Here is a 15,250-nt window from a genome sequence, read left to right on the forward strand (position 1 = left end):
GAAGCCGGTGGATTGGAAGCTGGTGGGCGCTGCTTGGGCCCCTGGCTCTTTGCACTGTGTTTGCACATAACTTTTCAATTGGATTTTGCACATAACTTTTCAAAGAGAATATTTTCAAAAATAAATAAAAGGAATGTACACAAGTTGGGTGGAAATCAAGGGATTTTGGAGAGATGCCAAAATAATTGGAACCCTTTCCCAATGTACTAAAAGTGTAGATCTTCTAAAATACCAAGAGGCCTGGAATGTTTAGTGAGCTCTGCAGGGTGAACCCCTGCATCTATGCTAAGCTTTATAGATCTGAGTGGGGTCCAGAGGTCCACCCACATGGAGGCTCATGCAGCACTGAGCCTGTGTGGTAAATGAAAGTTTATCTGGATTGTGAGAAATCGATTGCAGCAAGGTGCTGATCCATGGATCTTTGCAGTCAGCAATAATAGGGCTACCTATTAAGCCTAAGGAAAACCTCTTTCGTTAGTAACAGTTTATCTGAGATATGAAAGCAAAGATATTGGTCCAAATCTTGAAATGATAGTTCATTGAAAAAAAGAGGAGTAGAAGATTTTCAAATTAGTGTAGAGGAAAGATTTATTGGCAGCTAGTAAAATAAAATGAAGATGGTAGAGAAGACCCAAACACAGAGAAATACCAACCATCCAGATATGGTACTAGCTAGGACCAAATTCACGTGCCTTTAAACTCAGCTGGGATCAAGCATATTTTGGCTGTCCTCTCTTGGGGTCCGTATTTGGAAAAGCACTTAAGTCAATGACCTTAAGAACATGCTTGCCTATATTAAGGGCCTTAAGCATCACCCTCTGATCCCGCAACTGCAACTTACTTTGGTTATTATATTGTAGTTATCTGAAGATACAATAATTTATGTGCAACATCATTTGACTTTCTATGCTATTTGCTTTAAAATTGTACAAACCGCTCAGCAGGTTCCAAAACACACATTATTAATTTAGGTTTATGTACAGACAAAGTATAAAACAAAATAATTTGGTGTGGCAAAAGTGCCAGATTGGAGTAATGGGAGCCCAAAGTCTATTTCCCACAGAGTACATATAGTATGAGCAGCAGGAGTGCATGCTTCTCCTCATAGATCTGTCAGTATTTCTCTCCTCTCTTGTATTTTCAAGAGGACAGTGCTACTTCCATGCCAGTTTACTCCTTGGCTCTGCTTAGGATGCAGATGAGAACCAATTGATTTCAGAGGTGCTGGTGGTTTTTGAAATATGATTACTAGGGTTTGTACTGAGACTACCAACCCATTAAACATAGGGCACTCAGTAGCTATCAGAGGGTAACAACTTTAGTCACTACCTAACTGGGTTAGATTGAACTGGGAACCAAAAAGTGAAAGGTTCTCTATCCTGTGCTGTTTCCAATCTCTTCAGACATTTCCTTCCCCACACAAATTTTGAAACTTCAGTCAAATCCTTTTTGAGGCACAGTGCTATAAATTAAAAAAAAAATACAGTAAGCTGAAACGTGCTTCAAAAAAATATTTGAGCAACCCCAATGAAAGGTTTTTTTTGTTTTTGTTTTTTTTGCGGGTGGGGGGGTGCTTTATACCAAAAAGTTGTTTGGAACTGAGGTTAAGCATGAAAAATTTGAGCCCAACCCAAAAGGTTAGAGAGTGGGTATAGGTAACTGAGAATGTTAGTTTACTAAAAAAAAACCTGTCCATTTAACTATCAGGTCACAATGGTAATACTAAGGTATGTCTACTTTCAGCTGGACGCATGCCTCCCAGCCTGGGTGGATAGAGACATGCTAATTCTCCTTGAGCTTGTATGCCAAAAATAGCAGTGTGGACTTTGCAGCACAGGTTAACCACCTGAGTTAGGACCAAGGGAATCAGGTGAGCCTGCACTGAAGCAGCTAGTGTGTGCCATCCCCCATGCAGTATTTTTAGTACACTAGCTCAAGGAGAACTAGCATGTATCTGTCTACCCAGCTGGGGGGCATACTCCCAGCTGCAGTGTACCCTAATATAATTGTGAAGAAGTTTCTTTTTCCCTCACTTGTCCCCATTTTGACCTTCTTGCATTAACTAGTCCTTAAATGGCTTGACTCATACCATAACTTCACTGTGTTTGGTTATAAGTGTTTTCCTAATTTGCACTTTTATGTTTGTAGACTGGAAGAACTGTCTGTGATTTGTTCTAATTATGACATTCCTCATATTGTCAACAATGCATATGGAATTCAGTCTTCAAAATGTATGCATCTCATCCAGCAGGTATGAGGCTTGTATTTCAAAAAGACTTCTTTAAATGATACATATATGTTAACCTTTGATAATGCAATTATATAGAACTACAAAATGCACAACATGGGCACGTTCTGTCAAATGTTTTCGCAGACTTGAGTCTAATCCCAGGCAATTTTGCGTGTCTGAGCAGATTCAAAGGACAGAGAGTACTTTTTTAGAGCTGCTTCCCCCTGCTGACAAAGTCGGGTGGGCCAGATTGAGCAGAATTGGTCTCAAGCAACCTTCCTACAAGAAAAACCCCCTTTAGTCTAAAATGAAGGGTTATTTGGGCTCCCCACAACTTCTTGTAGTTAGGGGCTTGAAGCAACATTAAATCAGCTTCTGCTTATTATTCACAGTACAAAATCAGAAACAGACAAAGTAACATTGAAAGAACAGGAAGAAAAATAATTTCCCACAAATCACTTGGGATTTTTTAATTGTCAGAAATATGGAAGTGTCTTCAGGGTATTGGTGATTCTAAATCAATAAAGTATACATAAATAATTTGTCAGAGATAATGCACCATGTGAATTTGAGGCTGAGGAGAGGCAAGGTAGTAGAGGAAAGAGTAAGGAAAAGAAAGAGGTTAAGAGAAAACAAAAAAGTTCCAAACTGGTTTTTCCTAAAATGGCATGCAGTATGTGGCCCTTTCAGCTGCTTCTGCTTCTTTTTCTAGTGTAAAAATTAAGATGGAAGCTGTTCGGTATTCCAGAGGTCATTTTTATAAAAGAAAGGGAGTTAAAATTGGCAGCTGGGCAAGCAAACTGCTGCTGAAAGTGGGGAAGTTGGGGATGGAACCAAATAGTTCAGATAACTCTTTTTTAAACTGAGGAGTGAGACTTGGAAGAAATTAACAAATAAATATATGCTCACCTTTTCTCTACTGTCTGAAACATAACATTTTCCCCTATCTTTGCTTCATTTTACTAAAATACTTTTCATAGTGGGAGGATATGTTTTATGTCATCTTAAACCTGCTTCCTAAACTTATTAAAACTATTATATGTAAAATCATGGACCATACTTGAATAGGAATTAAGACCTCTTCAGGATGTGAATTATTAGGCACCTTATTATTGATGCACTTCTGAGGTGGCTGAAGGAATAAGACAGAAGTGCCACAACATCCTACCAGTGTCCACCTCATCCTTGCTTATTGCTACAGCCTGTTCCCAGGGAGAGGAATAATTGACTGACACTGGATAAGGTACTTTGTTATAATGCTACTTTAAAAAAAAAAAAGCCTGTTTTGGGAGGATTGTTTATTAAATGGAAATTTCCTAATACAGTATCTCCTCACTTAAGGTTGTAGTTATGTTCCTGAAAAATGCAACTTTAAGTGAAACAATGTTAAACGAATCCAATTTTCTCATAAGATTTAATGTAAATGTGGTGGGTTAGGTTCCAAGGAATTTTTTGGGGGGCAGACAAAAGGCATTATATATTGTATAGTACTGTACTGTGATTGGGAAGTGCCCCTGGCTTACCCCACACAGGCAAGGATGCTAGGAAGCACCTTTGCTGCAGCAGCTTCTCCAGAGAAGAAAAGGCTCGGACTTTGCTGGGAATGCTCCACGCCCACCTCTTCCCACCCCCACTCCACAGCACACCACACCACACCACATTCCCCCCGTCATAGAATCTCAGGGTTGGAAGGGACCTCAGGAGGTCATCTAGTCCAACCCCCTGCTCAAAGCAGGACCAATCCCCAAATGGCCCCCTTAAGGATTGAACTCACAACCCTGGGTTTAGCAGGTCAATGCTCAAACCACTGAGCTATCGGCGCTTTCCTACTCCTCCCCGTCCCTCCCAGCACTTCCCTGCAGCCAAACAGCTGTTTGGCAGCGCTTGGGACTTTCGGGAAGGGAAGGGAAGGAGTGGAGACGGTGCTTCCTTGCTCCTCCCCCTCCCTCGTCTTCCCCCTCCCTCCCAGAAAGTCCTAAGTGCCGCCAAACAGCTGTTTAGCGGTGGGGGAAGCGCTGGGAGGGAGCGGGAGGAGGCAGAGAAGTGGAACTTGTACAATGCTCCCTTGTAAAGTTGCTGCTCTGCCACAGAATCTTACAAGCAGGCAGCCAAACGACGTTCTAAGGGAGCATTGCACAACTTTAAACAAGCATGTTCCCTAATTAAGCAGGGACTTAACATTGAAACGTTAAGCAGGACGACATTAAATGAAGAGTTACTGTATGCAGCACCAGCCATAAAGCTGTTAAAACTCTTGTATCTCGGTAGTTGCAATCTACATGTGCTGTTGACAAAAAAAAACACCGTCAGAAGTGTAGATTGACCAGACTTCTGAGGTCTTTAGGTATTTTGATAACATTCCTTTTACTAGAAGTTTGTTGAAATTCCTTGTTTTAGAGGGACACTGTCAACTTATATCTTTCTGAGAAATATTTTACTGACTGTTACAAAATGTCTAATATGGCTATAATTGAAAGAGATTAGAGGAAAAGACATCTTTCAGCGTGTTTAATTTTGTACATCTGACAACACTTTTTGTATAATCATTTCTAATATTTCCCTTCTGTGTTGGGGTCACACATCAACAGGATAGAGGAAAACAGTTTATAATCCCTATTTTTTCAAAAAATCACAGGCACAGATAAGGGATTTTACTTTGGGTCTAATGCTTGAATGCTTTTTTTTTTTTTTTTTGGTAACTGAACTAGATTTCAGGTTGATGGTGACCCTTTAATAAAATAATTTTATTGTTTAATCTTCACAAGCATTTATATTTTTTAACAAAAAAGAACATTTGAAGTGAAATTATGGCTGCTATATGCTCCTGAGTGGTTGAAGGCCCTTGGCAAAACACGCTTGAGATGTGAGGATGGAAAACAATTACTGATGTTTTATAGCTTACTTGGTATATTTATTGTACCTACATTACAGTGGTTTTGTGAAATGTAATTGTTTGTGAAGCATTTTGATCTTCACATGGATGGGGCTGTGTAATTACTGAGTATTATCCTACAGCTAATGAGGGTTTCTTAACAGAGAAACTATATTATAGGCTAAACTTACCATGATCAAAATGTTAAGAAACTTAATTTCCTGTGTCATCTCAAATGGAAAAAATCATTTGTAACGATAATCTTGTCAAGAAACACTGAAAAGCACAATTATGTGCATTAGTGTATTGGGCTGTGCATTTCTTTCTGGCTTGTAGCTAGATATTTCTTATGATATCTTAAACATTTAACTGAAGTCATTATTTCAGAGTTTGTTAACAAAAGAAATCTCTTTTCTTCAATAGAAATTATACAATCTAGGATTAATTAATTTTAAGGTATATTTAGGAGCCTGTGCATTCCATGATAACAGCGGCAGAATTTGTCAATGGTAAGGGATGTCCTGGAGAACAATAGGCCCTGGGAAAGAAGTTCCAAGGTCCCAAACCACCATCATCCTCAAGATATTGGGATGGTGGGGCATTCCATCCCTCCAATGCAATGATAGATATAGATGGAAGGGGAAGCTACATGAAGTTCCCAGGGCACCCACTTATCCCTGTTGTCGCAGGTCAAGTGCACCCTGTGCCCTCTTGGGGTGGGGTAATTATTTCCTCACGGTCACATCCTTACGATCACCCCTTGTCTTGGGGTAGTGTGGTCTAGCAGTAAAAGTCAATATGGCCACACTCTCTCTCTCTCTCAAGGTTTTGTGGCCCAATAGCCAGAGTCAGGGTGTGGGACCTAATAGTCCGAGTGAATATGGCTTCCCGGTTTGGCCAGGGTGTATCACCCAGTGGTCAGAGTGAGTGTGGCCACCTGACTCAGCAAGGCGGTATGGCCTGGCAGCCACAGTCAGTAGGGCCTGGGCCCACCCTGCTCCACCAGGTCCCAGCTCAGGGCCCTGTCAGTGGCAAGTATACTCACCACTGATTCAGCAGGAAATCTGCTTGAAACACGCTGACCCCACTCGGCACCACAACTAGTCTCCCTGAGCTACTTTCTAGCTGGTTCCTGATGCCGTGGTCCCAGGGTCTCTGGGCTCCTCGGTCAGTGCAACTCCCAACAGCTCCACCACTCCTTGGCCATCCTTCAGACTCTCAGCATCCCTGGCTTCTGCCATCTGGGACTTCTGTAGTTCCTGGGCTGGAGCTTGCAGCATACATTCTCTCTCCAACTGAGCTGAGCTGCTCCCTTTTATACCTAGTCTCCAGCTGGAGCATGCCCAGCAGGGCGTGGCCTCCTCAGCCCAGAGAGTAGAATGAACTCTTGCAGTACCAGTGCGGGGCAAATACACCCCGTCACACTTGTACACACTCATTACCAATAGAGCAATGGATAGTGCATAGGTACGATGATGAATGCTAGAAGGATGGATCCAAGAAACCAAAATGGAATGGGAAGATGAAGAGGAAAAAAACTCTTTTTTTTTTTTTGAAGAGGGGGAGAGATCTTGTTCCCAGTACCCTGTCAACTGCCCCAATTTTCCCTTTTCCCCGACTAAATGCAGGTGCTAAACCTCTGGCATTCAACTTTGCACTAGTAACATTTATGTAGCTTGATTTAATATATAATAAATTGTGTGCTTGAATATATTATACTGATTTCATGCTGCTGCAGACTTCTTAGCTAACTGCAGAATTCATAAATTTGTGGCTTTTAAAAGGCCAGAAAGGACCATTGTGATTTTTCTAGTCTGACCTCCTGCATAACACAGACTATAAGACTTCTCTGAATTCACAGCATTAGTGCTTCAGAAATCAGAGCCTTGCTGCAGTATTTACATCCTGTGTCTTGGAGAATACTTGGCCCCCTGGTTATAATGACAGTTTGTTTTCTTGGGGGGGAACTTGACTCCATTTTCAGTAGTGGAGTTACTTGGATCTTCATATTATAGGCAATCGTATATGATACAACTAACTGAAATCTTGGTAAGGACAGTGTTTGAGTGTTCTCCCACAATCATCCACTGGTTTTAATGGGAATTATATATCTGCACTGAGAAAAGACTCTGTTTTCTCAATTAAACATAACTACACTATGGCCATATATATATATATATATAATATATATATATATATATATATATATAATAACCCCGATTAAGACTCAATTTGGTAAACTTTTGAAATGTTATGGGTTACTGACTTTTATGGGAGTTACACAGTTAAAAATCCATGCAGTACTTTGAAAATATACCACAGTGTGTAAAACTTCAATTTAGTTCAGTGTTTTAATTCCTTGCAAAATAGGAATTAATAGTAGAATCACAGATAGATGAACCTGTGGTGATGTATAGCAATGCAACCACGTTCTTGGCAAACACTACTAAGAAAAGAAACTGTAACCATTTTAATTTTGTTTTAGCTCTAATGTATTTTCTATGAGAGTTTTATTAATGTAACATGCTGTCCATTGCTTTTATACGTAATACAACAGGATGCTGTCAAACACTTGTTCCTAATGTGTATAAGTATGGGTGGGTTGTGTTCTTTTTGTTTTGTTTTGTTTTTAGGGTGCTCGAGTAGGTAGAATAGATGCTTTCATCCAGAGCTTGGACAAAAATTTTATGGTTCCAGTAGGTGGTGCTATCATTGCTGGCTTCAGTGATTCCTTCATCCAGGATATCAGCAAGATGTACCCAGGTAAATAATTTACAGATTGATTCATCTATGTGAAATAACTGCAAAGAACTTGAATAATGAGAGAGAGAGAGAATTAAAATAATCTGTATATCATTGCTTCAGGAAGAGCGTCAGCATCTCCTTCCTTAGATGTCCTCATTACCCTACTGTCCCTGGGTGAAAGTGGCTACAGACAGCTACTAAAAGAGAGAAAGGTAAGCTTTCTGGCAAACAGCATTTCTTTTTCATTGTAAATATAATGCAGTTACAGTACAGCCCAGGAGCATTCACATATGAGTATATGCAGTTTGCCTGTTTATCACTGGATCCTAAACTAGAAAATTAATCTAATATCTTTTACTGTATTTCAGGAGCCACATACCTCATTGTTTAAAAATATATGTGACTTTCAAAATAGATCTTTTACTTTTGAAAGCAACAGCAGTGCAGATTCCAGACTGTTTCTGACTTTGAAAATAAAATTGCTTGAAACATGGATCAATTTTTTAAAATGTTCCAGTATTTGGCCTGACCATTTGACTTCAAAAGCACACAGCTCACAGGAAGAATACTAATTGAAATTTGAAAACAATTTGTAGAGGAGTTAATGGGAGTGGTTATTTTTAGGTTGGACCATCTAATTTCAGAAGCGCTATTAATCTAGGCAAATACGTCCTAGGTCAGGCATTTTGCAGCCTGTCAGTAATACATGACCTCAAAGAAAGTTGTGAGGATTTGATTTTATGTAAATATCTGTGTCTTCTGTTTTGTTTTGTATTGGGCTTAGACATGGTGTCTCTTGTCTATTTGCGCATGTCACGTGTGAAATACATCAGTCTGAACTTCATAGTCTCTCTTGTTCAAATATAATTCCATAGAACACCTTAATCACTAGATTCACAAACAAGGTGGTATACGGTAGTTAGCTATATTTTGACTAATGAAAAAAAAAAAAGGGAAAGTTTGTGATTTGTTCAAATTGTGAATATAATTAATGAATAAAGACATAGGGTTTACTTGCTGATGTAACTACCTTTCCTCCCACTATGTACTCTAGTTACTGTATAGGCTGGTCCTGAATTGTGTTTAACAATTTTAATATCAACGTTTTTCATATAAGCCACGTCCTACAAACTGAGAGCCACCTCATTATGGGGGAGCGAGGGAGGATAGCGATTTGCCTGAAACTTTCCATTACACGCTCATGTTTTCTGTTGCTTATAACTTTGCCAAACTTAAAGCATTTAGACTGAAATTTTCTCTGTTTGCTCTCTGCCACAGGTTAAATTTTTTTTGTTTTTTGTTTTGGTTCAGCAAAAACAGTTGAGTCATTTCTGAGAACAAGTTTAGGAAAAAATAGGTTGTTTTGCAAATGTTAATTTCCCTCTCTTCCCTGCCCAACTGTTTCTCTTAAGATCTGTAGCACCTTCAGGGTTTGAAGAATGAACTGAAAATGTGGTAGGGGGTAACTCTGGAGTCAGAGATTGCTTTTGCTGTTACTATAAAAAATCACTTAGCAGAATCATAAGCCTCTGAAAATCCCTGTTTGCACATGCTCAGTAGAGCTTGTGAGACGTTTACTTCTAAAATTTGAGTATTTCATGTGCACTGAATGTGCTTCCAGCTCCCAGTAAACCTCCGCTGAACAGGAAAATGGAGATACACTAGCAGTGGCAGCCCCCCTTTTTGGTCAAAGAGACGATGTTATGGGTGGGAACTAGGAGAAGACCATTAATTCAAATCTCCGCTCTTCCACTCATTGCTGTTAATAATTCTGTGCACTTCATTGCCTTTATTATTTAACAGGACCTTTATATTCATACCTTTAAAAGCAGACACGTATGGATGTCCTATTTTACAGATGGAATAACTGAGAGGTTGCACAGGGTCATGTCTGGCAGAGCTAAGAATAGAATCCAGATCTCTAACATGGCAGATCAAAATCTTATCCACTTAGCCACATTTGCCTTTCAGAATGAATGTTTCAAATATACATATCTGGCTGTGCTGCTGTCATAGCTAGGCTATAATCCCCTCTAGAACCAGGATTCAAACTCAGGATTCTTGATTTTCAACATTCTTCTGCTGCATAGCTAATGGTTGCATAAGCCACTGGTGAAATGTGCATCATGTCCCCTCCAGTGGCTGGTCCACAGGATTTTGCACCAGTGGTAGATGTTATTGCTGTGGGAAAATGCCTAGTTTGGGGATCTCGCCAAGGCTTAGGCATGAGCTGGGTGCCAGACATATGGATTTAGGCAGATTTTTAGGTACCATGGGGATTCTAGGTGCTATGGGAATTTAGATGACAGGTTAGGGGTTTCGGAATTTTGACTATCTAAATTGTGGATTTAAAGTCTAAAGCCTAAAGTCACAGTTAGATATCTAAATCCTTTTCTGGATCTAGCCCTTTGTGTGCAGGCATTATGATCATCTTTAATTACATGATCATATACTATTTGTTCTGTAGGTTTCCTATCTCATTCAGTGCACCAGATGGGTAATGAATGATGTGGAGGGTTGCAAAAATGGAAAAGATGTTCTCTTTAGAGCTCTAATCTGAGGTTCAAAATGAGCTGGGTTGTGTTCCTGACTCTGCCACTGACTTCCTCTGTGCTGTTGGCCAAGACTTTACATAATGTATTCACTCAAGGGGGCCTAGCTAAGGTTGCTTAGGGATCCTTGATTCTGCTATTTCCTAAATGTTGAGTGCTTGTCTTTGCCCCCTTAATATGTTTAACATGTTTTTTGTATGTAATTAGGAAGACAGAAATTGGGGTACTTATCTAAACTTAACATAAGTAGTTTTCATTTAAGTCAAGTGTGGTGCATCTGTTCCACTCTTTGGATTTGCTCTAAATAAAACTGTGTTAAAACTGTTGTTTGCAGAGCACTTGCAGGTGGTTTGTGGAGATCTGGCAGGCCACATGGTCCTGGATCCTACAACTTGTTTTCAGTTGTTTCTACAGGCATCCAAGATCTTTGTTGTAGAGTTTGAGTGTCTGGAAAAGGAGGAGCCAGCCTAGCTGAACATATGCGGCTGCTATAATTATCACAGGAATGTTGCAGTTGTGAATAAGATTAAGAGTGGGAACTGGAGAGGGGAGGCGATCCAGACAACTAATGTTGGAAGACCCGTAGTGTATGGACTTTTTTTTTTTGTGTTACTTTTGAAATAAATTGTCTAATGTTTTTGTATTTTGGATATCTGTGTATATTTTCAGAAACAGTGTATGTTGGCATCAAAAGGAAATCAGTTTCCTTTTTCTTCTACCCATTTGCTTAAATAATCATAAACAAATTAATTATGCCTTTGGGTAAAGTTAATTTTGATTGTGGCTTATAACGGTGATGAATATGTAATGTGGAGCTATAGGAATTGTCCATGTCACCAATATGGTAATTCTTGAACAAATAAAATGTCTTAATGAATAGCTGTATATTTCAAAAGTAGTGACATTATTTTCCTGGAACTAGGATTCTAAAGTGAATAAAACATCAGATATTTAAACTTCATTCAATAGGCGGGTCTTTTTATTCAAAATGTGGCTATATGCTATAAACATACTTTATGTATGGTGTAAATATTTCCTTTATTGGATTTGTGGTAGGAATAAGAACCTTCTTGTTTAAATGTGCTTGCTCCTGAACTGTATAACTCTAATGGTGATAGTTTATTGTCTGTGCTCTGCGGAGGCAGAGCTATTATGCTCTCAGCAGGAACTATTTATAGCTTGACACTGAGTACTTCTTTCTATATTGGTGCAGCCTACACCTACTCAAAAAAGAAGTGAAGCTATAAAAATCTCAGTCTTTTTTCTTTCTTTTCTTACCTTATCCTTATTCACATCAAATGTTACTTCAGGTTCTTTGAGCTCAACTCAAAGAACCTGAAGTGCCCAGATTTTTTAAATAAAAAAGGATAATCTCTTGCAACAGAGGGAAGCAAGAACCAGACTACGTTCCTGCCCTTCACTGGGGAGAACTGTCTCAAGGTGTAAAATGCTATCTGGTGGCAGAGAGAGGAGTGTGCATGGAATAGGCAGGCCCAGAGGTTCAGGGCAATATAGAGGGAGTGGTTGTGTGACCAAGGGCAGAGCAATGAAGGGATCCAGCTGACTCGCAGGGCTCGGGACTAAGGGGCTATTTAATTGCTGTGTAGATGTTCAGTCAGTCTGGTACCCGGGTTCTAGGACTCCGCGAGGTGGGAGGGTCCCAGAGCTCAGGCTGCAGCCCGAGCCCAAACATCTACAGCACAATTAAACAGCCCCTTAGCCTGAGTCAGCTGGCACAGGACAGCTGCGGTTGTCTAACTGCAGTATAAACATACCCCAAGGGTGCATGTATTTAGAGTGCAAGTGGCTGGGACTGGCAGCAGGTGAACCTATATGAGGGATTGATGTGTCTTTAAGGGATAAATGCAATGGGTATGTCTGGGAAGGAAGACCTGATCACAAACACCTTCACCACTGTTTTGCTGTCTCCAGAGGGGAATGAAAGCAGTTTTTTTTCTTTCTCCCCTCTTCTAGCTCTGTCACCTCCATTATCACTATCCTAGTGGCAGAATTGCCTCATGCATTTTATATTAATTGGCCCAGGGACTGTCTCTTGCTATGTGTTTACAGACTGCCTAGCACAATGGGTTCCCGATCTTAGTTGGGGACTCTAGGAACTACTGCAGGGGTCCCCAACGCGGTGCCCGCAGGTGCCATGGCGCCCACGGGGGCATCTATAGGCGCCCGCGTCCTGGCTGGCAGTGGAGCATCCGCCAAAATGCTGCCGAATTTCTGTGGCATTTAGGCGGCGACGCCTCTTGATGACGCCGCTTGTCGCCGACAAGTGGCGTCATCATGAGGAGTCGCCGCTGAAATGCCACAGAAATTTGGCGGCATTTCGGCGGGTGCTCCACCGCCACCACGGTCCTTTGTCTGGCGCCTGCCAGACGAAAAGGTTGGGGACCACTGCACTACTGGAATGCAAAAAACAGTAATAGACACACAGTCAAACATGACAAGTACACCAATGTTTTCTCTCGTGTTGAATTCTATTACTGTATTATGTAAAAGTTAGGTTTCTAAGAGGTGATCTTTTGGTGATCTTAAATAATATGGTTGTTGTGCATCAAATTCTATATTTCAGGTTTTAAGGTGAAACCTATATTTTATATGCTTATTTCTTTGGCTGAACCAGACAATATGTACCAAATGTAGTAGTAATACGATTCCTGACACCCATTGTTAAATGTTACTCATGTTGAGGAGCAAATGTTAATTAGCACAGAATAAACATGACAACCAGGGAACCTAAGTTCCAGCATCTGTTACCTACACCGTGGAGAACATCTTACTGATCTGTCTAACCATTTGGTATGTTGGTAATATCAGGAAGGCAACTACACAGTATTGTGGTCAATTATTTAGGATTATCCTTAGTTTTCTCAATAACCTAGTGGTCAGGACATATTGGCTACTGGTGACACACAGCCGGCGTATGTTATTTCCTGCTTTTGAAATGCAATGCAGATTTTGTTTTGGTGACTAGGTGTTTCTAACTTTAGTTATTTAAAGAGTCACTCATATTCCATAATGACACATGAGTATGAAGTATTTAAAACTACATGAAAGAGAAGGGTACGATGGAGAAGAACATTGTGATTTGTAGCTGTTTTACGTATGTGTTATCAAGAAAATGTAGATTATATTGATAAATATGAATGTACTGTCTATTGCTATAGTTCAAAATAAAGTTGCTGCTCTACTTACAACTGAACTTAGGAATAATGAGAGAAAATACTTGTAATGCATATTAGCACTGTTAAGTTTTCAAAATGCTAGTACTCCAATATTCTTTCACTTATTCAGAGGTGGGACGTTTGCTGCTGTCTCAGATTTCGTGAAGTGTTAGATTCCCATGTTATAGTTCGTGAGATTTTTTTGAGGTACTGCAGGATTTTCTGTTCATATAGAACTTTCAGATGCTTTGTAGAACCAGCATTGACCCACAGTTTCCATGACTTTATTTCACTTAGCTGACATTAATGCATCAACTTAATATCTTAAATTATGTTTTGCAGTTATGCAAGCACCTGGCATGAGTAAACGGTCAAAAGCAGTATACATGTCCAGAGTCTGCATTAGAGATGCGTGGATGTAAAGGTCATGCAGAACGGTGTGCATGGTGGGATTTACATTGTTGAAAACAAAAACAATTAAGTATAAAACATGAGGATCACGTTCAACAATGTGTTATCTTCTTACTTGTGTAGTGGAGGGTTGGGGGTTTTGGGTTTGTTTTCTTGCTTTTTTTAATGCAACCATTTTTGAGCATTTAACCCTCCATTTGTAATCCAGTTTCCGTTTTTAAAACTGACATTAATTATATACCAGTGTTCAGAGCAAATGAGATTTCAGCTTAAGCTCTGTCATTTCAGAAGTTGGACTCTGAGCAGAGGTGAAAGTAAGCCGGTACAGTATGGCACGGCTTACTGGCAAGAGCCAGTGCAGGGATTCCCTGGGCCCTTTAAATCCCCGCCTGAGCCCGGGTGCCACAGCTCGAGTGGGGATTTCAAGGGCCCGGTGCTCCTGCCACTGCGGGGAGCCGCGGGCCCTTTAAAGCACTGCCGGAGCTCCTGCAGCTGGGGATTTAAAGGGCCCGGAGCGCCGCTTTGGCTAGAGCCGTGGGCCCTTTAATTCACCCCTGAGTCCTGGGGCTCCCAGCCGCCTCTGCTCCGGGGTGATTTAAAGGCCCTGGGGCTCCCAGCCACAGCCGGAGCCCCAGGGCCTTTAAATCTTGGAAGGCCCCGCCTCTTCTGATTGAGGCCATACTCCCTCTCGGGACTCTGGCTTATCGGTAAGTCCTTTAAGTTACTTTCACTCCTGACTCTGAGTTTTAGCAAGCTGTAGTTCTCAGTGGTTGCAGAGGGGTTTTCATTTTTAATCACTCTTTTCAAATCCTTTGTGTTTTTCTCATGGATTCTTAAGACTAAAGAATGTCTAATCTTGTATTTGTAATCAAATACCGACTATATTATTGTTGTAATCATTTCAGTTCTGTAATGTTGTCCAGAGGTGTCTTGAAACAAGTATATTGAAGGGGCTCTCTTTAGAACCATAATGTGTGTTAGTGGATTTAGTATGGGCTAGAAGTCATCTAAGCGTGGTCTGCACTAAGAATTGACATTGTAGAGCTACATCCCTTAGGGGTGTGAAAAATCCACACCCCTGAGAGGCATACCTATTTCAGCCTATCCCCAACGTAGACAGTGCTAGCCCAATGGAACCTAACTACCAACTCCGGGGAGGTGGTTTATCTACGTCATGTACTACATAGGTAATATCTACACTGAAGCGCTGCTGTGGAACAGCATCATTTTAATTTAGACATATTCCTAGAGACTGATTACAAAG

General features: G+C 40.6%; 1 protein-coding gene across 1 annotated transcript in view; it reads left to right on the top strand.

The window, feature by feature from the left end:
* Positions 1-15,250, top strand: part of SEPSECS (Sep (O-phosphoserine) tRNA:Sec (selenocysteine) tRNA synthase) — a 47,766-nt gene that overhangs the window by 19,206 nt on the left and 13,310 nt on the right. The window contains exons 6-8 of the mRNA XM_045017648.1: positions 2,149-2,251; positions 7,736-7,865; positions 7,968-8,059. Of these exons, the coding sequence (XP_044873583.1) occupies positions 2,149-2,251; positions 7,736-7,865; positions 7,968-8,059 (325 nt within the window). The remainder of the gene's footprint in view (positions 1-2,148; positions 2,252-7,735; positions 7,866-7,967; positions 8,060-15,250) is intronic.

The sequence above is a fragment of the Mauremys mutica genome, chromosome 5 (assembly GCF_020497125.1).
Source record: "Mauremys mutica isolate MM-2020 ecotype Southern chromosome 5, ASM2049712v1, whole genome shotgun sequence".
NCBI lineage: Eukaryota > Metazoa > Chordata > Testudines > Geoemydidae > Mauremys > Mauremys mutica.